Here is a 27,952-nt window from a genome sequence, read left to right on the forward strand (position 1 = left end):
TCTGTAATTGTGCAAACTAAGTATAACCAGAGATATCCACTCTTAAAGTTGTAGTAAAGAAATTACATTTTTATATGTAGCTTTCTTTTTCCGAGATGTCCAATAGTAATATTAAGAGTGGATATTTCCGGTTCTGTGAAGCATACATACACAATCTGACAGATCGCACATAAAAAGCTTTATATAAAAATCTATTTTTTTTACTACAACTTTAAGAGTTGATATCTATGGTTCTATGAAGTATCTATACACATTGTGTTTCTACCTGCCAGGGTTCAGGAGATGTACCATTTTGACGTTGGTCACTGTCATGACGTTTATAAACGTCCTTTCTGCACACGACATGTGCAAATAGAACATATATAGCCATCGTAACGGATTAAGTCGGGAACGGCCTGTACTCAGAGATGCATCACATAGCAGATATGTTTTATGTAGACACGTGCCATCCAGTCTAACCAATAACCCTACAAAAAAAAATTGTATAATTGCAGGGACAGTATATATATATGGGTTAGACAAAGTTAACACCTGCATCTGTTAAGTTCTGCTTTGCACTCCAGTTATTTATAGCAAAAAAAAAAAAAAAAAATTACATAATAAGCCCATGTTAATTTTTTCCATTGTAAAATAACAGACTTTTTTTCCCATTACATAATATGATTAAAATTGTTAAAATTTTTAACTGAAAGGAAGATTTTTGGTTATTTCAGTTATATAGTTATAATTTCATCAATTTCATGATTATTTATGTATCATATGCCTACGATATAGGTAGGAAATTTAGGAGGTGTGAAACATTTTCTGTTTGTGGCATATTTTAAGGGATTTTTTTTTTAAATTAAAGAGTTAACTGTAAATGTTTTTTTTTTTCACAGAGCAATAGCTCTTGGGATGCAAAATAACTTTGCTTATTATCTTTAATACCTATATGCAGTAGTTTCCTTACTATCCCCCTCAGATTACCTTAGTGCTGCAATTGCTGCTTCCTCTCCATGTGCTGATAAGCCCTGTGAGGTACAAGATCTCCCTGTTCCCTTTCATCCCAGTCTGTGGTTCTACAGAAGTTTTTCTGTCTGTATGCGCTCTTCTCAATGCTCACTTCCCCCACCTTGACAGTATCAGCTCTGTCCAGATAAGATATTAACCCTTAGTGCTCACACAGCACAGGCTACATGTAACTGGGTAACTTATTTCTTTCACTCATTACATGTTCCCTGCTCCTCCATGTTATGAAAGCTGCCAGGCTGTCACCATATACATCCTGTATGTGCAGTGTTCAGTGGATTTACTTGTGGGAAACTAAATAAATTTAATGATAAACTACTTTGAGAGAGAACACAAGGCATCATGGGATCTGTGGGCAAACTAACTGGCCTCAGCCTGAGGGCATAAACTGACAGACATTAGTCTCTGCCCACTTCACTTCTAGTGAGAAAGACTTTTGTAAAACACTTTCAGAACAGAAAATGCCATAATTTTGGAAAGAAAAGGACGAGCCGAACAAAGTAGGCATAGTTCTTTCTGTTTTCAAAAGGGGAAATCACATATAATAATTTTTAAAATCACTATAGATTTACAGTTACGCTCTAAATTCACACTTTCAAATCAAAAATCCACCACAATTTTGTTTTATTTATACATGCCAAAATTGGGGTTAAATTTAGTATATGCTTGAGTGCAAGTTGTAATGAACTGAAATACATGGTGTAAGGATAGGCCATTAATATCCTCAAAATGGAAAATCCCTTCAAGGCTGCATGAACACAGATTTCTCACAGATTTGTATAAAAGCCATACATTTATTGAAGCTACAGAACCAATGTTGGGAGATCAAGAAAGCCTTTTGTAAAACAAGAATCTGGAGTGTTAAATTATTTTCATTAGCTTGAAATCAGAGCTTAGACCGTCATTGTAACTAACAGCTGAGACCTCAGTGTAACATCAGCGGTCGGAGTGAGCTCCGATCACGGTGTTCAACCTGTTAAATGCAGTGGTCAATGCAACCGCAGCATTTAAATTACCTGGGGTCTCTCCACCTCAATCAGGCTGACTGAGCTAATACCCTACAATACATCAGATGATTTCTTGTTCATGTCCCATGGTAGAACTAATAAAAATGTAAAAAAAATTCCAAAACCTCAAAAATTTAAAACTCCATAATTATATAGAATGATACTGGTGCAAAGCACAGCATGTCCACCAAAAGACAAGCCATCAACCAGTTCTGTAGCCAAATAAATAAAAATGTTATCCCATTTAGAAGATGACGATACAAAAATTAGAGTTTTGTAAAACACTGCAGCGGAGTACAATGTACACAATTGTGTATTCATGAGGAGCTGCACATGACGCGCTGCAGTCACCGCTGGCCTATGGAGCAAGCGCGGTGGTCCGGGGAAGAACCGGCGCCTCGGACCACCCCGCTCATGAATACACCGGACCTTTTTGAGAGCGGTCCGGCGTTTACATTGTACTCCACTGCAGTGTTTTCAAATACGCTATCATTCTAACACTGCAGCATTTGTTTTAGCACTAGGAGCTGCGTACTTTGGTAAGCAGCTCCTAGTGCCGAATTTCTTGGTGACAGGTCCTCTTTAAACCGCCTATGTTGTACAGTGCGTTTACTATATAAGCCATTTTCACATTTGTGTTGTCCTGTTGTTTTAGAAGGATAAAACAGAAGCCCCGATGTATAAAGGCCAGATGCCAATGGGTCCAGTAATTTGACCCACAGCCAAAAACAGGGCATGAAAATCATGGGAAAATTATATAGAAAGTATACATAATCCAGCCATACAAACAACGTGACAAGCAAAATAATTTCGTTAGGATAGGATCAGCCGACCATCTTATTTGTATGACATCCTCCTGACTATCTATCAATAGCAGATGTTGGATTTCAACTCCTTGATACTATTATTCTAGGGTGGAAAACTACTAGAACATATGCACACCCGGCTGAGCCTAGCATGCATGTGTGGGGGGAACCCCAGTCATCAATAACAACACATGCTTTTTGGAGTTAAGAAAGTTTGGGAGGGATAACTAAAAAAAAGTTTCTATTTTAAATTTTTCTATAGGATGTATTTGTACATAGTGGTTAGGGATCAGTTACCAATCCTACAAGTTACATTTTGCTAATTTAATATAGAATTACAATGATAAATCTATAAATCTGCCTTCTGTTGTTCCTCCTGAGTGGTACCATTGCATCAGTCAAAGGTGTGTGTCCCTATAGAGTCAGTACCGATCGGACAATGCGAGACTGTGCAGCAACATACTAGACAATGTATGCATGCATGTCGAGTAGAAAAACCAGAGGAAAACTACAAATGCATCATTACAGGAAAGAAAAAAAAGATATAGAATTATTATAGGAAATGCGGGTATTTACAAATACAGATATTTCAACAGATCTGTTAGAGAAAGCCGAGCTGTGCTCTGCAATTTCTGATGCTCCCATAGTATTCAATGAAGAGGCAGGACACTCAACCAGCTGCTTCATTCAATTAGTAGGAATGGGATCCGCTGACAGTCGAGCCCCCACCAGTCAGATTCTGCAGAATAATTAAAGTTGGTACAACCCCTTTAATGTGACTAATGTAGTAGCAGGTCAAACATGTATCCTGCCGCTCCATTTAATGTCTAGGAGAGTGAGAGAAGTGGCAGAGCACAGCTACCGGCTGTATGCAGCAATTTCATACAGAGCTGTGATTGCCAATTTCCAAAACTTCTGAGTACTGAATAGTGCGTCATGTTGCACGTGTGATAGGTCACTCCATCAAATAGTAACTGTGCGGTTGCAAGTAACAGGAGGCTCCAGACCTGGTAGTGCAACTTCAAGTCAAACGTATGTTATTTAAAATACACAAGCAGATGCATCACAAGGCATTTCTGCTTTGGCCAGAAGCCATCATCAGGTAGGTAGGTATTAAATAGAAAATAGTTTACCTCCTGATGAAGGCTTCTGCCCAAAGCTGAATGTTGTGATGTATATGAATATGTATTGGGAAAAAAAATAAAAAAGGACTTTGACTGTCAGTGCATCAAAGGATTCAGGACGCTGACATCCACTGCTCCAAGGAGCAGGCTGCACTTAAGATCTTCTGATATCATACGCAAGTGAGCAGAATTTATACAACTTTACTCCTCCACCTAGTTTTAGATTTTGCACTTTTCCAAGGTCTCTGGCATTACATAAGGATTAAGGCTACACCACGTTGCCATTCACATCCATCAATTAGTGAGAAAGGGACTCCCAATCCCAAGAATGCTGAGGATTGAAACAATCAGGGCAGCAATTCCTGTAAACCGGCAACAACAATAAAACTTGGGGCAGCGCCTACCACATTATAATGCACCATCATCCCACCCAGAGGCGTAACTTGAGGGGGTGCAGGGCCCTTATGGTGTCACTTTCCCATATAAGAAGACTATTACTATAAACCATACATTATAGTCGGGCCTGGCACAGACTTTGCACTGGGGCCCATCAGCTTCTAGTTACGCCACTGATTCCATCTTTATTATTTCTGTAATTATACCATTTTCAAGATACTGTACAGATTAAGATGGGAGTAATGAGGTGCACCAAAAATCCTTTAATTTTCTCAGAAATTAATGGTGCGCCTTATAGGCCGGTGCGCCTTATATATGAACTTATACAGAAATGTACTACAGACAAGATGTACTGTATATTTACTAGTGTTTAATAGCTCCATCCCCAGAAATTTCCTGCACCTTCCCACACAGCATACAGGGTCCCTAGCTCCTGAAGTGCCCTGGCACCACAACTAACATTGTGCCCATCCAGCCCTCCCCTACCACGGAGAGAGAACGGAGCTGCCATAGTGCCGACCACGAGGCAATCATCATCATCAGTAAACAATCCCCCATACCTGACAGCCCTGTAACAGAAAAGAGAAGGAGCCACAGGGAACCCCACAGGAATAACACCCTGGCTGAGGAGGGAAGGAGAAGGGGCAGAGGGACACCGCTTAACCCCTGCTGCATCACCCTGCATTAACCCCCAGCATCCCATACCTCTGAGATCAGAGCTCTCTAACACGCTGGAGACAAGTTTCCCGTGAAGTGTATCAGGCTTGAACTATGCACAGGTCACCTACTGGTCATTTTTAGGTACTGCATTTGATCCTGCGCCTTATACTCCAGTGCGCCTTATATATGAACCTAGATGTCTTAGCAGGCATTTATTAGAGGTGCGCCTTATAGGCCCGAAAAATACGGTACTTCCCTTTCCCCCCCAAAAAAAATCTCAAAAAGGCCCAAGCAGGAGGGTGCTTAGGTCACCCTGGGTTAGCACTCTATTTGCATTATATAACATGCTGCCAGTAGATTCCCAACTTAGGGTCCATGCATTAAGCAAAGCTGATCACAGTTGAATTTTTCTTTTTACAGCAGGGAGCAGAAGACATAAGACAGACTGGTCCAATTTGAGTAAACAATACAGTATTCTGATTCATCGAGGGAACCTTTAATTCTACATTCACACCCCATTGTAACTTTCTATTGTAAGGATACATTTGGCAGATTCCCAACATGTCCTTTAGACAGAGGGCTAGGATGTATCCCACTGTAAGCATGGACAGCAGCCAGCGTTTCTCCTGTGACGTACCTTAAACAGATGGTTACATCACCAGGGACCTCCCAGAGAACCAGGGATGGATGCAATACAGGTGCATAGTCCCTCATAGGCAATCGTGGTCTTTACTGACCATATATGTTGCTCAGCAAGAGGAAGAAGCATAGAAAGAATTAGCTTGCTTACATATACTTGGCAAACAGATGCAAAAAGGATGCCCTCACCTGACAGTGTATATCTGTGCACATAATCAGCGTATAGGACGAAAGTTTCCTGGCATATACTCTGAACATTGAGTGATTGTAGCCTAATGATTCACTTTAAGGGATATACTTACATGGTGAATAACTCACCCTAACCGTATACTCAAGTAATCAAAGCAATATGATTTAAAGAATAGAGAACGTCTGTCATTGTGAATGAGCAATGGAGGAAACTGTATTAACGCATACAGGCTTAGATTTATTTTATCCAATGTGTACACAGTGGTCGTTTTCATGTAACTAGAGACATACCATCATCTCCTGCATCATAATCAGAGTTTACCACAAGTCATCTCCTTTCCAAAAAGCCACATTGTACATTTACATAGATATAAGGGAGATTTATCAAAGGTAAAGGTGTGAAGCAACCAGTTGCCCAATCAGTTTATATTACTCATTCTTCAAAGGCCGGGATGGGCCTCTGCTCGGGGAGCTGGCAATGCGGAGCAGGTGGGGGGTACCAGCCTCCATCCTCCACCTGCTCCAAATTGCCAACGAATCAGCAGTACCGCACCTACTATGAAGTGAGACATCTGACTCTGGCATCAGCTTGCTCCATCCTAAAGGGGGCAGCACTTCATCTTTACATAAGGACTTTTATGCACATCACAGGTATCTTCCGTGAGCTGCCTTGAAACACTCCCCCACACCATGTGCACCCTCACACATCATCTCTTCTCTTTGGTGTCTCCCATCCTGACTCCAGTGCACCCTATGGCCCCTCTCCCTGTGCTACCTACAGCTTGTCAAGCCATTCATGTTCTCCTCTCCAGCCTCTCTCCTCTGCTGTTGTGACGGAGCAGAATGGGGAGGGGTAGCTGCACCACAATATTCAGCCTTCTTGCTGGAGATTTCATCTGAAAACTCCTTGGCTCTTCACAGAACAATAATGATCCATCTATTCTCCAAATATAGGTAATTGTATATAGTCCAAGGTAGATCCAATGAACTATATGTCTGCACAATCATGTGTGTGCAATATGTATTATTTCCATAAATGTATGTGTATAGTTCAATAGAGATCCAATGGACTGTACTTGTGCATATTCATCTGTGTTATTTGTAAAATTATATGAATTTTTATATATGTGCATGCGAGTAAAAAGTTTGTTAAAATAACATTTAATGTGTATCACATCCTGCGTAAATAATCCTAACCTAATCCACCAGATTAAGCACAGTATATAGCTGTAATTGGTACAGAATATATGGTCCTTATCACTGGAACGTATGGCTAGCCCAGGTCGTAGGCTAGGTGAGCATACAGCCAGGTGCAGGAGAGAGTCCTGTTCCCCTCTCCATAGGGAGCAGTGCAGTCCGCCTGTACACACGGGATAAGATATAGCATGCTTTCTACAGTACAGTTACACACGCATGTACACAGCGTACCGTGGCCGCCATAGGCGCCTATGGGAACCAATATCCGGCCTCAAATTGTGCGCCTGCATATAGGTCCCCTAAACTTTTGTGTGAAAGGGGGCTAAATTTGTAACTGCACAGTTTATATCTATATCTCTCTGTATGGGGAGTGTAAGGAGCACAGTATATAGATCTACATTCACAGGGTCACAGAGTATATTTATATTAATTATGGGGGCACTATATAAATGTGAATTGGATGCCACTGTAGATATTCAAAATAATTTGAGATACTACATATATGTGCATAGGAACCCTTTTCCTGGTGCTGTGCTTACGTTTTGCATCTTTACAAGAATTCACGGCAGGAACTATATGTTAGTTTGAAAGATGATGTACTTCTATAAATTAAATGGGGGGGGGGGGGGGTCACTGTATAAACTGAAATGTATTCTGGGGAGACATTGTTTAGACCCGCCTAGTGAGATGGGGCTGCATTAGCTATAATCTATATACACGGAAGCACTATATGTGGTATTTTCAATTAGGGGAGGCCTGTTGCCCTGGGTGGGAGGCATCTGACATGAGAAAGCAGCATCTGTAAACACAGCACAGCGTACAAGGAGCAGCGCGTCACATGACAGCAGCGAGGCCGGACATCCCCTATATACTGATGCGTAGTCACTAAGGAGCCTGCACCAGGCACACACTAGGATGTGTATTTCCTGACATTCAGTAAATGGTAATTGAGGGGTCACCTCCCCAGGGGAATGAATGGGCCTCCATGTTAGCCCGGCCTCCTGAACTTTATACACTGCTCAATCATCTATATGCACAGGAGCCTACACAATAAACAGCCAAGGTATGACAGCCCCCCTCTACCACTGAGCCTCATGTATACACACACAGAGCCCCATATGTAGTATATACATACACATGGAGTACACACACATACCCCATATATACACACACACAGAGCCCCACATGTAGTATATAGACACAGTGCATACATCATCTGTACAGACACACAGCACCGCATCCCCAGCAGTGTAATAATGAATGCATTGATATGCAAAGTCCACGTCTTGTCAGCAGCTCCCATCTCCGTGCTGGTGGAGGAGCAGGGCTCGGGCATTGTTCCCCTGACTAGAGGCCGGGCCACACACACTGCTATGTGACCCAACTCCACACACCCCAGACCATGCCCCGGAGCCCCGGCCCTTACCTTACGCAGGTCACTGCCCCATGCCGCTCACCACAGGGTAATCCCCCGGCCTCCCCCCGATAGTCTTGTCTCGTTGCTTTCTGGAAACAATCAGACGTAGGATCAGGCTGCCCTGGCAGAGAGTAGATGATCCGAGAGGTTGGGGTTGTCTGTGAGGAGACACTGGGAGGGGGGTGGGGGAGCGCACTCTGGGATCAGACACTCAGGTCTGAGAGGAAAGGGGGTGGTGGCGGCTGCTGCTAATTTCCTCCTACTTTTTTTCCTCTTCCTCTGTCCCCTCCTCCTTCCTATTTTCCTCCCCCTTTTCCTTTCATTGGGCGCCCTCCCTATCACATTCATGCTCAGTCGGGTCCATCTTGACTCTTACACAGGAGCAAGTGAAACCCAGAGCAAGGACCCGGAGTGACGCGTGAGCGCGCCCTCTGCTGCCCGCCTTAAAGAATGCAGCTGCAGGCATTGCCAGGCCTGGGTGACATCTCCTGGAGGCTGTGTGACCAGGGAATAAGTGGAATATTATTATTTTCATTTATACAAAGAGTAATGTAAAAAAATAAAATCAATATCAATAAAACCCAAGTTATATAAATCTACTTATCCATGTGATAAGTCAGCTATAAAAATTGGGAGCTTTTACAATTCTTTAAAATAAAAACTCTCGGGATTTATGTGGATTAAACATAGTTGCCTGTGAGTAAACTCCATGGATGTGCGGGGTGAATCTAGAATCACTGGACTTGTGTGTGGGTAACGTGTTATGTGGTCATATATGTATCACTATACAGTATTATGCCTTCACTGACTTCCATGTCACACTAGACTGGCAGTCACTGATCATCGTGATGTCTAATTGTTCTCACTACAACTAGACTTTTAATCTAAAAAAAACAGTACAGGCACCTATCTGCCCTATCTGCCCAGCATATTTATACACTACTCAAAAATAAAAAGAACTCTTAAACAGCACAATGTAACTTTAAGTCAATCAGACTTCTGTAAAACAAACCTGTGCAATTAGCAATCAACACTGATATTGGGGCTACCCTTTACTAAGGGTCCGCGGTCGCACTTTCGTAACACTTTTGACAGATTTTCCATTGTTTTCAGGGTTTGCACGGATGTGACAGGTATTTAACAGGGGATTGAGTAGCACACGATCGAATTCTGGCGCAGCAGCGCTGGCTTTTATACAACATAAATCGTGTGGCGTGCCGTCGGACGCTCTGACTGATTCGGACTAAGAGCGAGATTTAACTTTCAAATTGTGTCGCAAGATCAAGCACTTACATGAACCGGGAAGAAGAAGGTGAACTCTGGCGATCCTGAGCGGGTAAGCGATCTAAGTGAATCGCGGCACACTGCATTATCGTCGGACAATGCACTTTCAGTGAACTCTTCCGGACGGGTAAGTAAATGTGGCCCAATGTATCAATTTATCCTACTGTTGTGCAAATAGAATAGATAACAGATAGAAATGTTTAGCAATTAACAGACAGTCTCTATAAGACAAGGTTCTGTAGGTGATGACCACAGACCATTTCTCTTAGCCACAGGCTGATTTGCATATCTTATAAATCTATTTTTTACAGAAATACAGCCCTGCAAAGATATAAGAAATGAAGCTTGGGACACACGGGGACAGGACGAGGAGGTACATAATAGTCATTTACCAGCAGGTAATCTGATGGTAGATGTCCTTTAATATAAAGACTGCAAAAATTATCAAGTAACAACTTTTTTACCAGAATGTTTTTTTTTTGTTTGTTTTTTGCGGGTATTTTTGAGCAGTATATATATAATTAATGAATACAGTGCTGTTATACATTAATATAATACCTTCAGGATTTAGACACTTTCGGCTTTCAGGACACGGTCAGTTTTCACTTTTTTCACATTTAATTCTAAAAGCCATAACTTTTTTTTTCCATGTATGTAATTGGTTGAAAGGCTTTTTTTGCAAACCAAGTTTCAATTTTTGATGGTGTCCATTTGGGGTGCCTATTAATTATTTATTGAATTTGTTAGGGAAAGGCTGAAAAAAACCTTAAAATTTTGGAATGTATTATTGAATTTAAAAATATGTGCTATTTACCATATAGCAAGTTAGTAAGTTATTGCTTGTGTTTTGCTTGTGTTATGCAAATGCCATTTTATAAAAAACATCTTCCTAAAGTCGTAACTTTTTCATTTTGATGGGTTTTTTTTGCATTTCATGAAAAAGTTTTTGCATACTTTGTATCACTTATTGTTGGATTGGATAAGGCCAAACTGGTATATTGTCCTTGATCCATAATTGCACATAGTAGTGAAAAACTGATGGTGTATACACTCACTGGTCACTTTATTAGGTACACCTGTCCAACTGCTCGTTAACACTTAATTTCTAATCAGCCAATCACATGGCAGCAACTCAGTGCATTTAGGCATGTAGACATGGTCAAGACAATCTCCTGCAGTTCAAACCGAGCATCAGTATGGGGAAGAAAGGTGATTTGAGTGCCTTTGAACGTGGCATGGTTGTTGGTGCCAGAAGGGCTGATCTGAGTATTTCAGAAACTGCTGATCTACTGGGATTTTCACGCACAACCATCTCTAGGGTTTACAGAGAATGGTCCGAAAAAGAAAAAACATCCAGTGAGCGGCAGTTCTGTGGGCGGAAATGCCTTGTTGATGCCAGAGGTCAGAGGAGAATGGGCAGACTGGTTCGAACTGATAGAAAGGCAACAGTGACTCAAATCGGAACCCGTTACAACCAAGGTAGGCAGAAGAGCATCTCTGAACGCACAGTACATCGAACTTTGAGGCAGATGGGCTACAGCAGCAGAAGACCACACCGGGTGCAATTCCTTTCAGCTAAGAACAGGAAACTGAGGCTACAATTTCATAGTATCATAGTATCATAGTATATAAGGCTGGAAAAAGGCGCAAGTCCATCAAGTCCAACCTTTAAGAATTAAATAAATGTTTTATCCCCATAACCCGTGATATTTTTTCTCTCCAGAAAGGTATCCAGGCCTCTCTTGAACATGTACATAGAGTCCGCCATAACAACCTCCTGCGGCAGAGAGTTCCATAGTCTCACTGCACGTACAGTAAAGAACCTTTGTCTATGTCTATGGTAGAATCGCCTCTCCCCTAGGCGTAGAGGATGCCCCCTTGTCCTGGTCACAGACCTAGGTATAAAAAGATCTTTGGAGAGATCCTTGTACTGTCCGTTCAGGTATTTGTACATGGTAATGAGGTCTCCCCTCAGTCGTCTTTTTTCTAAACTGAATAATCCCAAATTTTGTAATCTGTCAGTGTATTCTAATTCCCCATTCCCCTAATAATCCTGGTTGCTCTCTTCTGCACCCGTTCCAGCTCTACTATATCCTTTTTATACACTGGTGCCCAAAACTGTACACAATATTCCATGTGTGGTCTGACCAGGGATTTGTATAAGGGCAAAACTATGTCTTTATCATGAGAATCTATTCCTTTCTTGATACATCCCATTATTTTATTTGCTTTAGCAGCAGCCGCCTGGCTCTGGTCACTAAAATTAAGTTTACCATCCACCAATACCCCCAAGTCCTTTTCAGCTCCAGTTTTACTAAGTAATTGACCGTTTAGAACATAATTATACTTTTTGTTTCCATGGCCCAAGTGCATAACTTATTTATCTACATTAAACCTCATCAACCATTTCTCTGCCCACTCCTCAAGCTTCCACAAATCCCTCTGTAATGCTAAAATATCGACCTGAGTATTTATTACTTTACACAGCTTAGTATCATCTGCAAATATTGAAACTTGACTGTGTAAACCCACTACAAGGTCATTAATAAAAATATTAAAAAGAAGTGGCCCCAATACTGACCCCTGTGGCACTCCACTGGTAACATCAACCCAATCTGAGAATGTGCCATTAATGACCACCCTCTGTTTTCTATCATTAAGCCAATTACTTACCCAAATACACAGATTTTCTCCTATTCCCAGCAGTCTCATTTTATATACCAACCTTTTATGTGGCACGGTGTCAAATGCCTTTGAAAAGTCCAGATATACAACATCCACAGCATCCCCCAGATCCAGTCTTGAACTTACCTCCTCATAGAAACCAATCAGATTAGTCTGACAGGACCGATCTCTCATAAAGCCATGCTGACGCTGGGTTATAAGGTTGTGCATAGTGAGATACTCCAGGATAGCATCTCTAACAAACCCCTCAAATATTTTCCCCGCCACAGCAGTTAGACTCACGGGTCTGTAGTTTCTAGGATCGCTATTTGATCCTTTTTTGTATATTGGTACCACATTTGCTATGCGCCAGTCCTGTGGAACATAACCAGTCCTCAGTGAATCTTCAAATATTAAAAATAACGTCTGTCTATCACCCTACATAATTCATGCAGAACCCGGGGGTGTATGCCATCTGGCCACGGTGATTTATCTATCTTAGTGGTTGCGAGGCGGCGCCGTAACTGTTGACATTCCAAAAAGAATTTACATTATTCCTCATTCTGTCTTCCACCAGGGGATTTTCCTGGGTAAAGACAGTTGAGAAGGCGAAATTCAGTAGACTGGCCCTTTACTCATCTCCTTCCACCATGACCCCCATGTTATTTCTAAGGGGACCCACACTCTCTGTTTTTAGTTTCTTATCATTTATATACTTGAAAAATAATTTGGGATTATTTTGGCTCTCCATGGCAATATTTCTCTCAGTCTCTATTTTTGCGGCCCTTATCTGCTTTTTACAGGATTTATTTTTCTCTCTTTAATCCTGTAATGCCTCATCGCTACCTTCACGTTTTAGCACCTTAAAGGAAACCTACCACTTGTAGTGGCAGGTTTCCGATGGAAATACCGGGCACCAGCTCAGGCTGAGCTGGTGCCGGAGCTTATTTTAGTTAGTGTTTTAAACCGTGGTATCGCGGTTTAAAACACTTTTTAAACGTTATAGCCGGCGCAGGCAGGTACGCGCTCGGCGCTTACCGTGCACGCGGCTACATAGGAAGTGAATGAGAGCCGCGTGCACGGTAAGCGCCGAGCGCGTACCTGCCTGCGCCGGCTATAACGTTTAAAAAGTGTTTTAAACCGCGATACCGCGGTTTAAAACACTAACTAAAATAAGCTCCGGCACCAGCTCACCCTGAGCTGGTGCCCGGTATTTCCATCAGAAACCTGCCACTACAAGTGGTAGGTTTCCTTTAAACGCCTTATCTTTCTCGCTTATTGCTTTCCTTACAAGACTAGTTAGCCACATTGGCTTTTTCTTGTTCCTTTTATGCTTTTTCCCATAAGGTATGTGTTTCTCACAGGAAACACATACCAGAATATATGAGAAAAAGTCCCATTTTTGGGGGGGCTTTTGTCTTTGAGAACATTATCCCAGTCTATGCCTTTAAGGTCTTCCCTTAGTTGCTGAAAATTTGCCCTCCTGAAGTTTAGAGTGCTGGTTGCCCCTTCACTAATGCTCTTAGTAAAGCGTAATACAAAATCAATGATATTATGATCACTATTCCCTAGGTTCCCCCCAACCTGCAGTTTTGATACCCTATCAGGTCTGTTGGTAAGGATAAGGTCCAGCAGTGCCCCCCCTCTTGTTGGCTCCAGGACTAGTTGCGACAGGTAATTGTCTTTTGTTGTTGACAAGAACCTGCTACTTTTGAAGGACCTGCAGGTTTCTGCCCCCCAGTCAATATCTGGGTAATTGAAGTCCCCCATGATAAGTACTTCACCATGCTTTGAAGCCGCATCCATTTCACTTATTAGCATTTCCTCTGCTGCCTCCATTATATTTGGAACCTTATAACAAACCCCTAGTAATATTTTATTATTCTTTTTCCCTCCCCTTATCTCCACCCATAGGGACTCCACATTTGCATTTGCGTTACTGATGTCATGCTTGACAGGCTTGAGGCAAGAATTCACATGTAAACAAACCCCTCCCCCTTTTTTATTTATACGATCCTTTCTAAAAAGACTATAGCCATCTATAGTAACAGCCATGTCTCGCTGATACCCACTATATCAGTGATGGCTAACCTATGGCACTGGTGCCAGAGGTGGCACTCAGAGCCCTTTCTGTGGGCACTCAGGCCATCACCTGAGATGACTCCAGGTATCTTCCTACAGTGCCAAACAGCCCAGGACTTGCTGTGCACAGAGCTATATTAAAGTGACAGCTCAACCTGGGACTATTTTCTGCCTTATTGGTGTCCTCAGAGTGCTGGTATCAATGAAAGCTGTGACAGAGAAGGGAGTATAAATCACAAATTAAATTTCTGTGTTGGCACTTTGCGATAAATAAGCGGGTCTTTGTTGTAGTTTGGGCACTCGGCCTCTAAAAGGTTCGCCATCACTGCACTATATCATATTTCCGCTCCAACATCAAGAGTTCCAGTTCCTCCATTTTGTTTGTGAGGCTTCTGGCATTTGTGTACATACACTTTATATGGTTTTCCCTGTCCGTAATCCTTTTGTTCTTATTCCCCAATCTCATTCCAGCTCCCCTTCCTCCCCCACGGACTATGACTCTTCCCAGCTCTCTATCTATACTGTCTATTTGCCCTGCACAAGTGTTGTTGCCCTCCCCCAGGTCTCTAGTTTAAACACTCCTCCAACCTTCTAGCCATTTTTTCCCCCAAAACAGCTGCACCCTCCCCATTGAGGTGCAGCCCATTCCTACTGTAGAGCCTGTAGCTGACAGAAAAGTCAGCCCAGTTCTCCATGAACCCAAAACCCTCCTTCCTACACCAACTTTTGAGCCACTTATTTACTTCCCTGATCTCCCGCTGCCTTTCTGGTGTGGCACATGGTACAGGCAGTATTTCGGAGAAAACTACCGTTGAGGTCCTTGCCTTCAGCTTATGGCCTAAATCCCTGAAATAATTTTTAAGGACCTTCCACCTACCTCTTACTTTGTCATTAGTTCCAATGTGGACCATGACCGCTGGTTCCTCACCAGCCCCACAAGCTCATCGAAATTGGACAGTAGAAGATTGGAAAAACATTGTCTGGTCTGATGAGTCTCAATTTCTGCTGCGACATTCGGATGGTAGGGTCAGAATTTGGCATCAACAACATGAAAGCATGGATCCATCCTGCCTTGTATCAACGGTTCAGGCTGGTGGTGGTGGTGTCATGGTGTGGGGAATATTTTCTTGGCACTCTTTGGGCCCCTTGGTACCAATTGAGCATCGTTGCAACGCCACAGCCTACCTGAGTATTGTTGCTGACCATGTCCATCCCTTTATGACCACAATGTACCCAACATCTGATGGCTACTTTCAGCAGGATAATGCGCCATGTCATAAAGCTGGAATCATCTCAGACTGGTTTCTTGAACATGACAATGAGTTCACTGTACTCAAATGGCCTCCACAGTCACCAGATCTCAATCCAATAGAGCATCTTTGGGATGTGGTGGAACGGAAGATTCGCATCATGGATGTGCAGCCGACAAATCTGCGGCAACTGTGTGATGCCATCGTGTCAATATGGACCAAAATCTCTCAGGAATGCTTCCAGCACCTTGTTGAATCTATGCCACGAAGAATTGAGGCAGTTCTGAAGGCAAAAGGGGGTCCAACCCGTTACTAGCATGGTGTACCTAATAAAGTGGCCGGTTAGTGTATATATAATGGTGTAATTACATATATACAGGGCCGCATCTGCCATGAGGCGAGATGAAAATCTCGCTTCAGGCGGCAGAATGCGGGTCCCTGTAAAGGGCGGCGAAATTTGCCGCTCTAAAGTGGGCGATTCGGGCGTCCATTAACGCCCGAATCGCCCACCAGCTAAATAAATTGCGCCTGTCTCTTTAAGACACAGGCGCGATTTATATGCGGAGCGACGCAGCGCCTTTCCGGCAGCTGCGTCGCTCCGTTCTAAGCAGTGACACAGGTGTCATGATGTCACAGCGCCTGTGTCACTGTGCGGAGCCGCGGCTCACAGGAGAGCCGCGTGAAGACCGGAGCCGCGCCGAGGGAGCAGCTGCCTGCAGGTGAGTATGTATTTTATTATTTTTAATGTATTTTAATTAAATGTGGGGAGGTTTCATGTTATACTGGGAGGGGGGGGGTACTATATGGGTCTAGAAAACGTTTAATACTGGGGGGGGCATAATTATTTTATACTAGGGGGATAGGGGGTACTATATATATTATTTGGGGCCATCATTATTTTATACTAGGGGGGGGGGAATGCTATAGATATTATTTGGGGCCATAATTATTTTATACTAGGGGGGGGGGAATGCTTTATATTTTATTTGAGGCCATAATTATTTTATACTGGGGGGGGATGCTATATATATTATTTGGGGCCATAATTATTTTATACTAGGGGCGGGGGGGGGGGGGAATGCTCTATATTTTATTTGGGGCCATAATTATTTTATACTAGGGGGGGATGCTATATATATTATTTGGGGCCATAATTATTTTATACTAGGGGGGGGGGTGCTATATATATTATTTGGGGCCATAATTATTTTATACTAGGGGGGGGGGGGAATGCTATATATATTATTTGGGGCCATAATTATTTTATACTAGGGGGGGTGCTATATATATTATTTGGGGCCATAATTATTTTATACTAGGGGGATGCTAAATATATCATATGGGGCCCTATTTATTTTATACTGGGGGGGGATGCTATATATATCATATGGGGCCATAATTATTTTATACTGGGGGGGGATGATGGAATGCTACGTATTTTATTTGGGGCTATAATTGTTTTATACTGGGGGGGATGCTATATATATATATATATATTATTATTATTTGGGGCTATAATTATTTTATACTGGTGGGGAAGCTATATATATATTATTTGGGGCTATGCCGTAATTATTTTATACTGGGGGTAATGCTATATATATATTATTTGGGGCTATGATTGTTTTAATACTGGAGGGAGGGATGCTATAGATATTATTTGGGGCTATAATTATTTCATGCAAGGGGGGGGGGGTGCTGTATATATTATATGGGGCCATAATTATTTTATACTAGGGGGGGGGGTCTGTATATTTTATTTGGGGCTATAATTATTTTATACTGGGGGGATGCTATATATATTATTTGGGGCTATAATTATTTTATACTGGGGGGTGAGGCTATATATATTATTTGGGGCTATAATTATTTTATACTGGGGGGGGGGGATGCTATACTGGGGAAGGATTCTGTATATATTATATGGGGCCATAATTATTTTATATTGGGGGGGGGGGATGCTATATGGGATACAGTATATTACTAAGCTGGGGGGCTGTATATGGGATACAGTATATTACTAAGCTGCAGGTGCTGTATATGGGATACAGTATACACTCACCGGCCACTTTATTAGGTACACCATGCTAGTAACGGGTTGGACCCCCTTTTGCCTTCAGAACTGCCTCAATTCTTTGTGGCATAGATTCAACAAGGTGCTGGAAGCATTCCTCAGAGATTTTGGTCCATTTTGACACGATGGCATCACACAGTTGCCGCAGATTTGTCGGCTGCACATCCATGATGCGAATCTTCCGTTCCACCACATCCCAAAGATGCTCTATTGGATTGAGATCTGGTGACTGTGGAGGCCATTTGAGTACAGTGAACTCATTGTCATGTTCAAGAAACCAGTCTGAGATGATTCCAGCTTTATGACATGGCGCATTATCCTGCTGAAAGTAGCCATCAGATGTTGGGTACATTGTGGTCATAAAGGGATGGACATGGTCAGCAACAATACTCAGGTAGGCTGTGGCGTTGCAACGATGCTCAATTGGTACCAAGGGGCCCAAAGAGTGCCAAGAAAATATTCCCCACACCATGACACCACCACCACCAGCCTGAACCGTTGATACAAGGCAGGATGGATCCATGCTTTCATGTTGTTGACACCAAATTCTGACCCTACCATCCGAATGTCGCAGCAGAAATAGAGACTCATCAGACCAGGCAACGTTTTTCCAATCTTCTACTGTCCAATTTTGATGAGCTTGTGCAAATTGTAGCCTCAGTTTCCTGTTCTTAGCTGAAAGGAGTGGCACCCGGTTTGGTCTTCTGCTGCTGTAGCCCATCTGCCTCAAAGTTCGACATACTGTGCGTTCAGAGATGCTGTTCTGCCTACCTTGGCCTACCTTGGTTGCCTTTCTATCAGCTCGAACCAGTCTGCCCATTCTCCTCTGACCTCTGGCATCAACAAGGCATTTCCGCCAAAGAACTGCCGCTCACTGGATGTTTTTTCTTTTTTGGACCATTCTCTGTAAACCCTAGAGATGGTTGTGCGTGAAAATCCCAGTAGATCAGCAGTTTCTGAAATACTCAGACCAGCCCTTCTGGCACCAAAAACCATGCCACGTTCAAAGGCATTCAAATCACCTTTCTTCCCCATACTGATGCTCAGTTTGAACTGCAGGAGATTGTCTTGACCATGTCTACATGCCTAAATGCACTGAGTTGCGGCCATGTGATTGGCTGATTAGAAATTAAGTGTTAACGAGCAGTTGGACAGGTGTACCTAATAAAGTGGCCGGTGAGTGTATTACTAGGCTGGGAGGGGACTGTATATGTGGGGCAAGATTTTATTTAAGCTGTAGGGGATCTGTATATGGGAGCTGTATATAATTTAATTGGGGGGTAAATAACAAGGCCTTTAAATATATGAGAGCAGGGATATATAAAAATAAATTTATATATATATATATATATATATATATATAACACCCTAAAGAAGTAGGGGAACTTACAAATTAGCTTTTTTTTAATAAAAATTTTCTTTATTTTTTAGTCATTAATAAAATACCATTTTTAACAGTTGTTGAAAATTTAAAATGATCCCAAATAAGTTGAGGTTCAAGCAGCCCAGATATCGCAAGTCAAAGGTTCCTGATGTTACATTGCATTACAGTCTCATACATTAGTATTCCTACCATTTAAATAAATTTTTCTTTGTATTGAACAGAATTCGTTTAGATTACCTTGCTACTGAGCTGCCTTGTGCCTCTCGCCCCGACGCGCGTTTCGCCTATTGCTTCCTCAGGAGGCGTGTCTAACTGAGAGGATGTCCGGTTATTTAAGGCCCTGGGAGTGAGACATGTGATCGCTGTGTCTATTGTAATTGGTAGATGCATGTTGCTGTGTTCACCTGTTGATTGGCGCATGTCCTTTTGTTACGTCCGCCTGTACTGATATGGCGACGTCCCTCTTCCGGTCATCACTGCGCATGCGCTGTCCGAGCGAGGGGAGAGGAGAGGAATTCTGTCTCTCGCTTCAGACTGGCGCACGCGCACTGACATTTGACGGAGGAGATCGTTGCCGGCAGAGTTCACAGCCGGAATGCGCACACAGGAAAGTGTATGTAGAGTACTATACTAATTGTGTCCCTGAATTTATTAACCTGTATATTCAATTCTGTATTTCTAACCTTTCTAACTTTGGGTGAATATAATGTTTTGCTAGAATGTGCCACGAATATATAGATTAAAGTGCTTATAGTGCTACAAAATGTTGTTGATATAGAATCTATGTGCCAAAGTTGCTAGTGTGAATGGGTGTCAAACATAATACTGTGCTATCAATGTCATCCCAATAAAATATTGTTGTCACCCTATTCAAACCCCCTGTAAAGTGCTGAGTGCCCTGTGCTATCAATGTCATCCCAATGGGATCTTGTTTTCACCCTATTCAAACCCCCTCTAAAGTGCTAAGTGCCCTGTGCTATCAATGTCATCCCAATGGAATCTTGTTTTCGCCCTATTCAAACCCCCTCTAAAGTGCAAAGTGCACTTGTAGTGTTTGTTGCAATATGATTATCTTATTGAAATATTATAATATACATTATTAGTGTTGATTAAATAAAGTGCTGCGTGCTAGTGAAGTGTAGAGTGCTATTTATCCATTCTAGTTTACATGGATTTGATAGAAATTAAAGTGCTAGATACTACATAAGAATAGTCACCCAAGTGGTCGTTGCATCTGGAAGAACATCTGTGCGGCTTAATTTTACAGATGTAAGGGATTTGAAAGATAGACGGTTATAGTACTTAATACTTTCATTATTAATTTTTGCTTTTTCTTTTTTCTTTTATATTACCGCCCATCATCCACTATGTCTTTGCAGTTCGTTTTTGATGTTAGTCCCATTTATTCATCTTTTTTTCTCTCGCACAGGTCTTCACCTCCCCTCTCCATAGTCATCTACTTCTGCATCCGTCTCTCCCGGTAAGTCATCCTTCCCATGGCATAATGGACATCACAAGATCTAAATATAAGGATCAAGAGTTAAAAAACAGATACACAAACAATTTCATAAAAAGGATCTGAAGGCTAATGATTCATTCAGTCCTAAAGGTGCCATTGTGCCTAATCTAAAGATCCATTTGCATTCAATTTGTGACAGTTTTTTCATTAGGTCCCCCCCACGCATGCCCAGTTGTACCTTATCGATGCCTCTGAAGGTCAATCCTCTGGTATTACATTGATGGTATACTTTAAAGTGTCTTGGTAACGTTTTCAATGCTTCAATATGTTCTTCAGTTTTGGCATTTTCTATGTCACGGAGATGTTCCCCAACTCGTAGCTTAAATTCCCTCGTCGTTAGGCCAATGTAGATTTTTCCGCATAGGCATGTTGCATGGTATATTATTCCCGAGGTTTTGCATGTGATATATTGTGTGATCTTGAATTCCTTCGTGTGATTCTGATCCCAAAAAGTATTGCATCTCTCGATATTTTCACATGCTTTGCAGTTTTTACACGGGAAGCATCCCCATTTCGGACCTTTTGTTCCAAATGGGTTCGTCTTTTCAGGGATAAAATGGCTGTGAACCAATCTGTCCTTTAAATTTTGTGCTCTTCGTGCCGTGATTTTTGGTCGTTTTGAGACCAGTTTGCTCAGGTTTTTATCTGAATGTAAAATTGGCCAATACTTGGATATCGTAGCAGTCAGCCTCTTCCAGTCATTATTGTATGTCGTAATCAGGCGTGTGCTGTTACCTTCTTTTACTGTTTTCCACCTTTTCTTTTCCTCATTGGGGCATAGCAGTTCATTTCTGGGTGTAAACTTAGCTCTTCGGTAAGCTCTTCTAATGTTCCTCCTCGAATACCCTCGTTCTAAGAAGCGTTCTTTTAGATCTTCAGCCTGTTGTTCAAAGTTGGATTCATTGGAACAAATGCGTTTAAGTCTTAAAAATTGTCCTACTGGTATACCTTTTATTGTTGAGGGGATATGTGCTGATTCCGCATGTAGCAGTGAGTTAGTGGCAGTATGTTTCCGATATACTTCAGTTTCCATCTTTCCTTCCTTATCCACTTTTATCTTGACATCTAGGAAGTCAATTTCCAATCCCACCTTGTATGTCAGTTTGATGTTAGTTGTATTATTATTCAATTCCTTCATAAAATCCTGTAATTCCTCCATCGTCCCTTGCCACAAAAATAGTACGTCGTCGATGTATCGCATCCAATTATGGACGTGTTCGATACCTCGGGTGGGGTCTGTTTGGAATATTTTTCTCTCCCATGCTCCCAAAAACAAATTCGCATATGAGGGGGCGCATGCCGCCCCCATTGCAGTTCCCTGTACTTGGAGGAAATAACGATCTTTGAATGTAAAAAAATTATGTGTCAAGATAAATTCCATTAGTTTCACCAGGAGTTCTGAAAGATTTTCGGGGAGATTACTCGATTCTAGGAAAAATTTCACTGCTGCCAAACCATCTACATGCCTAATCGAGGTGTATAAGGCTTCTACATCCGCCGTTACTAGTAACATGTTGTCTTCCATCACAACGTCATTCAGCCTGTTTAGGGCAGCTGTCGTATCCTTAATAAAAGAAGGTAGTTCTTTCACTATCTCTTTTAAGAAGTGGTCCACAAATTGACAGATTTTTTCGCACATACCTTCATTTCCAGAGACGATGGGTCTCCCCGGTGGATCTTCCTTATCCTTGTGGATTTTGGGTATAATATAAAACGTCGGAATCTTTGCCATTTTGTTAATCAGTCCCTCCATGGTGTTTTTAGAAATGACCCCTGTTTGTACCGCATTTGTTAGGATATTTTGCAGTTCCTTCTGAAAGTGAGAAAGGGGAGATGTATCCAATCGTTTGTAACAGTTTTTATCGTTTAAAAGTTTAAATACTTGTTTTTCATATTTATCCTTTGCCCAGATAACCAAATTTCCCCCTTTGTCAGCTTGTTTAAACTCAACATCCTTCCAACCTTCCATCTCTCTTAGTGCTTTCCTTTCTCCCCTTTTCATGTTATTAAATTTTCCCTCAGAATTAGCATTTTCCAGATCGTACATTACTGCTTTCACAAATGCCTCCACTGCCGGACACTGTGAAAGGGGGGGACATTTTGTCGATTTTATTTTTATTATCCCTTCTGTGAGTTTACAAGTAGGGGAATTTGTCTGGGTTGAGCTTACCTCAGTTTCCTCCTCCTCATTTTCTAGCGATTCTAATAATTTGATTACTTCCTGATCTTGCTGGGTGATGTAAGTCGGTCCTTTCATGTGCCATTTTCTTAGGATTAGCTTACGTGCAAATAGATTCAAATCCTTCATTACTGTGAAGAGATCAAGATTGTTTGCTGGAGAAAAGCTTAAACCTCGAATTAATACATTTTTCTGTACATCAGTTAAAGTATGATTAGATAAATTTATTACCTTCAGTTGATCTTGTCTCGAGGATTTGTTGCTTCTTTCATTCTGGGGGTCCAATTTCCTCTTTCCACCCCAGTAGTTTCTTGTTTTTCTTGTATAATCCATGTTTTCCCTTTCCTGTGTTGTTGAATCCAGGGTTACACTTCCCCCATGTGAGACACTAGATGAAGTTGAATAGGATCTCTGTCGATTATCCCGGTAGTGTTCCTTTTTCTTCCATTGCCAGAAATATATTTTATGATTGTCGTAGTCTTTGAAATCTCTCTGTAGCTTTTTCATTTTATTTTCGCTAATCTCTTTCTCCCAGACTTCCATGTTTTTTTCCAGTTCACTGCAAAATTCCTGCATTTTGTCTTTTTTTAAAAGGGTTTCCACATTTTTTCTGCTGATTTCTATTTCCTTTTCACATTCAGACAATGTTTGTCTATTGGTTTCAATAATAAGGTTCATCAAAGCATACGAGCAACGAGAAACAATCTCCATCCATCTCTCCTTAAATTCTTCATTCAGACCATTTTGGCTAGGAGGGATCTGAATCCTTAGGCCTCTAGGTATCACCTTTTTGGATACATAGTTTTCAAGTGTTGCAATATTCCACCATAGTTTAAGTTTTTTGTGCCATAGCTGCTTTAAGGCTATACATTCATTATTTTTCTGAGTATCTTCAGTTAAAACCATATTGGGACCATTCTTAAAAAATTCATTCAGATGTTGTTGCCATTGCTTCTCTTTATTTTTAAAATCCATTGTAGGACTAAATCTGTAATCATACAGAAAGTTACATGCAATATAACCAAATCAATTATGTCCTATGGAGGAGTACGGGTAGTTTCCCCCCAATCAAACTTATAACACCCTAAAGAAGTAGGGGAACTTACAAATTAGCTTTTTTTTAATAAAAATTTTCTTTATTTTTTAGTCATTAATAAAATACCATTTTTAACAGTTGTTGAAAATTTAAAATGATCCCAAATAAGTTGAGGTTCAAGCAGCCCAGATATCGCAAGTCAAAGGTTCCTGATGTTACATTGCATTACAGTCTCATACATTAGTATTCCTACCATTTAAATAAATTTTTCTTTGTATTGAACAGAATTCGTTTAGATTACCTTGCTACTGAGCTGCCTTGTGCCTCTCGCCCCGACGCGCGTTTCGCCTATTGCTTCCTCAGGAGGCGTGTCTAACTGAGAGGATGTCCGGTTATTTAAGGCCCTGGGAGTGAGACATGTGATCGCTGTGTCTATTGTAATTGGTAGATGCATGTTGCTGTGTTCACCTGTTGATTGGCGCATGTCCTTTTGTTACGTCCGCCTGTACTGATATGGCGACGTCCCTCTTCCGGTCATCACTGCGCATGCGCTGTCCGAGCGAGGGGAGAGGAGAGGAATTCTGTCTCTCGCTTCAGACTGGCGCACGCGCACTGACATTTGACGGAGGAGATCGTTGCCGGCAGAGTTCACAGCCGGAATGCGCACACAGGAAAGTGTATGTAGAGTACTATACTAATTGTGTCCCTGAATTTATTAACCTGTATATTCAATTCTGTATTTCTAACCTTTCTAACTTTGGGTGAATATAATGTTTTGCTAGAATGTGCCACGAATATATAGATTAAAGTGCTTATAGTGCTACAAAATGTTGTTGATATAGAATCTATGTGCCAAAGTTGCTAGTGTGAATGGGTGTCAAACATAATACTGTGCTATCAATGTCATCCCAATAAAATATTGTTGTCACCCTATTCAAACCCCCTGTAAAGTGCTGAGTGCCCTGTGCTATCAATGTCATCCCAATGGGATCTTGTTTTCACCCTATTCAAACCCCCTCTAAAGTGCTAAGTGCCCTGTGCTATCAATGTCATCCCAATGGAATCTTGTTTTCGCCCTATTCAAACCCCCTCTAAAGTGCAAAGTGCACTTGTAGTGTTTGTTGCAATATGATTATCTTATTGAAATATTATAATATACATTATTAGTGTTGATTAAATAAAGTGCTGCGTGCTAGTGAAGTGTAGAGTGCTATTTATCCATTCTAGTTTACATGGATTTGATAGAAATTAAAGTGCTAGATACTACATAAGAATAGTCACCCAAGTGGTCGTTGCATCTGGAAGAACATCTGTGCGGCTTAATTTTACAGATGTAAGGGATTTGAAAGATAGACGGTTATAGTACTTAATACTTTCATTATTAATTTTTGCTTTTTCTTTTTTCTTTTATATTACCGCCCATCATCCACTATGTCTTTGCAGTTCGTTTTTGATGTTAGTCCCATTTATTCATCTTTTTTTCTCTCGCACAGGTCTTCACCTCCCCTCTCCATAGTCATCTACTTCTGCATCCGTCTCTCCCGGTAAGTCATCCTTCCCATGGCATAATGGACATCACAAGATCTAAATATAAGGATCAAGAGTTAAAAAACAGATACACAAACAATTTCATAAAAAGGATCCGAAGGCTAATGATTCATTCAGTCCTAAAGGTGCCATTGTGCCTAATCTAAAGATCCATTTGCATTCAATTTGTGACAGTTTTTTCATTAGGTCCCCCCCACGCATGCCCAGTTGTACCTTATCGATGCCTCTGAAGGTCAATCCTCTGGTATTACATTGATGGTATACTTTAAAGTGTCTTGGTAACGTTTTCAATGCTTCAATATGTTCTTCAGTTTTGGCATTTTCTATGTCACGGAGATGTTCCCCAACTCGTAGCTTAAATTCCCTCGTCGTTAGGCCAATGTAGATTTTTCCGCATAGGCATGTTGCATGGTATATTATTCCCGAGGTTTTGCATGTGATATATTGTGTGATCTTGAATTCCTTCGTGTGATTCTGATCCCAAAAAGTATTGCATCTCTCGATATTTTCACATGCTTTGCAGTTTTTACACGGGAAGCATCCCCATTTCGGACCTTTTGTTCCAAATGGGTTCGTCTTTTCAGGGATAAAATGGCTGTGAACCAATCTGTCCTTTAAATTTTGTGCTCTTCGTGCCGTGATTTTTGGTCGTTTTGAGACCAGTTTGCTCAGGTTTTTATCTGAATGTAAAATTGGCCAATACTTGGATATCGTAGCAGTCAGCCTCTTCCAGTCATTATTGTATGTCGTAATCAGGCGTGTGCTGTTACCTTCTTTTACTGTTTTCCACCTTTTCTTTTCCTCATTGGGGCATAGCAGTTCATTTCTGGGTGTAAACTTAGCTCTTCGGTAAGCTCTTCTAATGTTCCTCCTCGAATACCCTCGTTCTAAGAAGCGTTCTTTTAGATCTTCAGCCTGTTGTTCAAAGTTGGATTCATTGGAACAAATGCGTTTAAGTCTTAAAAATTGTCCTACTGGTATACCTTTTATTGTTGAGGGGATATGTGCTGATTCCGCATGTAGCAGTGAGTTAGTGGCAGTATGTTTCCGATATACTTCAGTTTCCATCTTTCCTTCCTTATCCACTTTTATCTTGACATCTAGGAAGTCAATTTCCAATCCCACCTTGTATGTCAGTTTGATGTTAGTTGTATTATTATTCAATTCCTTCATAAAATCCTGTAATTCCTCCATCGTCCCTTGCCACAAAAACAGGAAAGGGAAAACATGGATTATACAAGAAAAACAAGAAACTACTGGGGTGGAAAGAGGAAATTGGACCCCCAGAATGAAAGAAGCAACAAATCCTCGAGACAAGATCAACTGAAGGTAATAAATTTATCTAATCATACTTTAACTGATGTACAGAAAAATGTATTAATTCGAGGTTTAAGCTTTTCTCCAGCAAACAATCTTGATCTCTTCACAGTAATGAAGGATTTGAATCTATTTGCACGTAAGCTAATCCTAAGAAAATGGCACATGAAAGGACCGACTTACATCACCCAGCAAGATCAGGAAGTAATCAAATTATTAGAATCGCTAGAAAATGAGGAGGAGGAAACTGAGGTAAGCTCAACCCAGACAAATTCCCCTACTTGTAAACTCACAGAAGGGATAATAAAAATAAAATCGACAAAATGTCCCCCCCTTTCACAGTGTCCGGCAGTGGAGGCATTTGTGAAAGCAGTAATGTACGATCTGGAAAATGCTAATTCTGAGGGAAAATTTAATAACATGAAAAGGGGAGAAAGGAAAGCACTAAGAGAGATGGAAGGTTGGAAGGATGTTGAGTTTAAACAAGCTGACAAAGGGGGGAATTTGGTTATCTGGGCAAAGGATAAATATGAAAAACAAGTATTTAAACTTTTAAACGATAAAAACTGTTACAAACGATTGGATACATCTCCCCTTTCTCACTTTCAGAAGGAACTGCAAAATATCCTAACAAATGCGGTACAAACAGGGGTCATTTCTAAAAACACCATGGAGGGACTGATTAACAAAATGGCAAAGATTCCGACGTTTTATATTATACCCAAAATCCACAAGGATAAGGAAGATCCACCGGGGAGACCCATCGTCTCTGGAAATGAAGGTATGTGCGAAAAAATCTGTCAATTTGTGGACCACTTCTTAAAAGAGATAGTGAAAGAACTACCTTCTTTTATTAAGGATACGACAGCTGCCCTAAACAGGCTGAATGACGTTGTGATGGAAGACAACATGTTACTAGTAACGGCGGATGTAGAAGCCTTATACACCTCGATTAGGCATGTAGATGGTTTGGCAGCAGTGAAATTTTTCCTAGAATCGAGTAATCTCCCCGAAAATCTTTCAGAACTCCTGGTGAAACTAATGGAATTTATCTTGACACATAATTTTTTTACATTCAAAGATCGTTATTTCCTCCAAGTACAGGGAACTGCAATGGGGGCGGCATGCGCCCCCTCATATGCGAATTTGTTTTTGGGAGCATGGGAGAGAAA

The 27,952-nt window shown here is 41.3% G+C and overlaps 3 protein-coding genes and 2 long non-coding RNA genes across 5 annotated transcripts in view; 1 reads left to right on the forward strand and 4 right to left on the reverse strand.

Annotated features, from left to right (window-relative positions):
* TCF20 (transcription factor 20) overlaps positions 1–8,745 on the reverse strand; it is a 93,033-nt gene extending 84,288 nt beyond the window's left edge. Inside the window, exon 1 of the mRNA XM_072127714.1 lies at positions 8,453–8,745. The gene's annotated coding sequence lies outside the window, so the exon portion shown is untranslated. The remainder of the gene's footprint in view (positions 1–8,452) is intronic.
* Positions 8,746–19,996: 11,251 nt separating this feature from the next.
* On the reverse strand, positions 19,997–21,878 carry LOC140104314 (uncharacterized). The gene is made up of 2 exons (XM_072127810.1): positions 20,879–21,878; positions 19,997–20,701 (listed from the first exon to the last, which is right to left on the reverse strand). Exons 1-2 carry the CDS (start codon positions 21,857–21,859, stop codon positions 20,693–20,695), a joined length of 990 nt encoding a protein of 329 aa, XP_071983911.1. The 5' UTR covers positions 21,860–21,878; the 3' UTR covers positions 19,997–20,692.
* Positions 21,879–22,347: 469 nt separating this feature from the next.
* On the reverse strand, positions 22,348–23,459 carry LOC140105198 (uncharacterized). The gene is made up of 3 exons (XR_011850519.1): positions 23,111–23,459; positions 22,871–23,010; positions 22,348–22,513 (listed from the first exon to the last, which is right to left on the reverse strand). It is a non-coding gene; the product is annotated as an uncharacterized lncRNA (long non-coding RNA).
* A 1,335-nt stretch (positions 23,460–24,794) lies between these two features.
* Positions 24,795–26,637, reverse strand: LOC140104338 (uncharacterized). The gene is made up of 2 exons (XM_072127859.1): positions 25,677–26,637; positions 24,795–25,499 (listed from the first exon to the last, which is right to left on the reverse strand). Exons 1-2 carry the CDS (start codon positions 26,634–26,636, stop codon positions 25,491–25,493), a joined length of 969 nt encoding a protein of 322 aa, XP_071983960.1. The 5' UTR covers position 26,637; the 3' UTR covers positions 24,795–25,490.
* Positions 26,638–26,694: 57 nt separating this feature from the next.
* LOC140104460 (uncharacterized) lies at positions 26,695–27,555 on the forward strand. The gene is made up of 3 exons (XR_011850332.1): positions 26,695–26,792; positions 26,893–27,032; positions 27,390–27,555. It is a non-coding gene; the product is annotated as an uncharacterized lncRNA (long non-coding RNA).
* The last annotated feature ends 397 nt before the right edge of the window (positions 27,556–27,952 follow it).

The sequence above is a fragment of the Engystomops pustulosus genome, chromosome 10, assembly GCF_040894005.1.
Source record: "Engystomops pustulosus chromosome 10, aEngPut4.maternal, whole genome shotgun sequence".
NCBI classification, from domain to species: Eukaryota; Metazoa; Chordata; class Amphibia; order Anura; family Leptodactylidae; genus Engystomops; species Engystomops pustulosus.

Coding starts and splice junctions, on each gene's coding strand:
- LOC140104314 (XM_072127810.1), bottom strand. CDS start 21,859: ATGGAGGAATTACAGGATTTTATGAAGGAATTGAATAATAATACAACT.
- LOC140104338 (XM_072127859.1), bottom strand. CDS start 26,636: ATGAAGGAATTGAATAATAATACAACTAACATCAAACTGACATACAAG.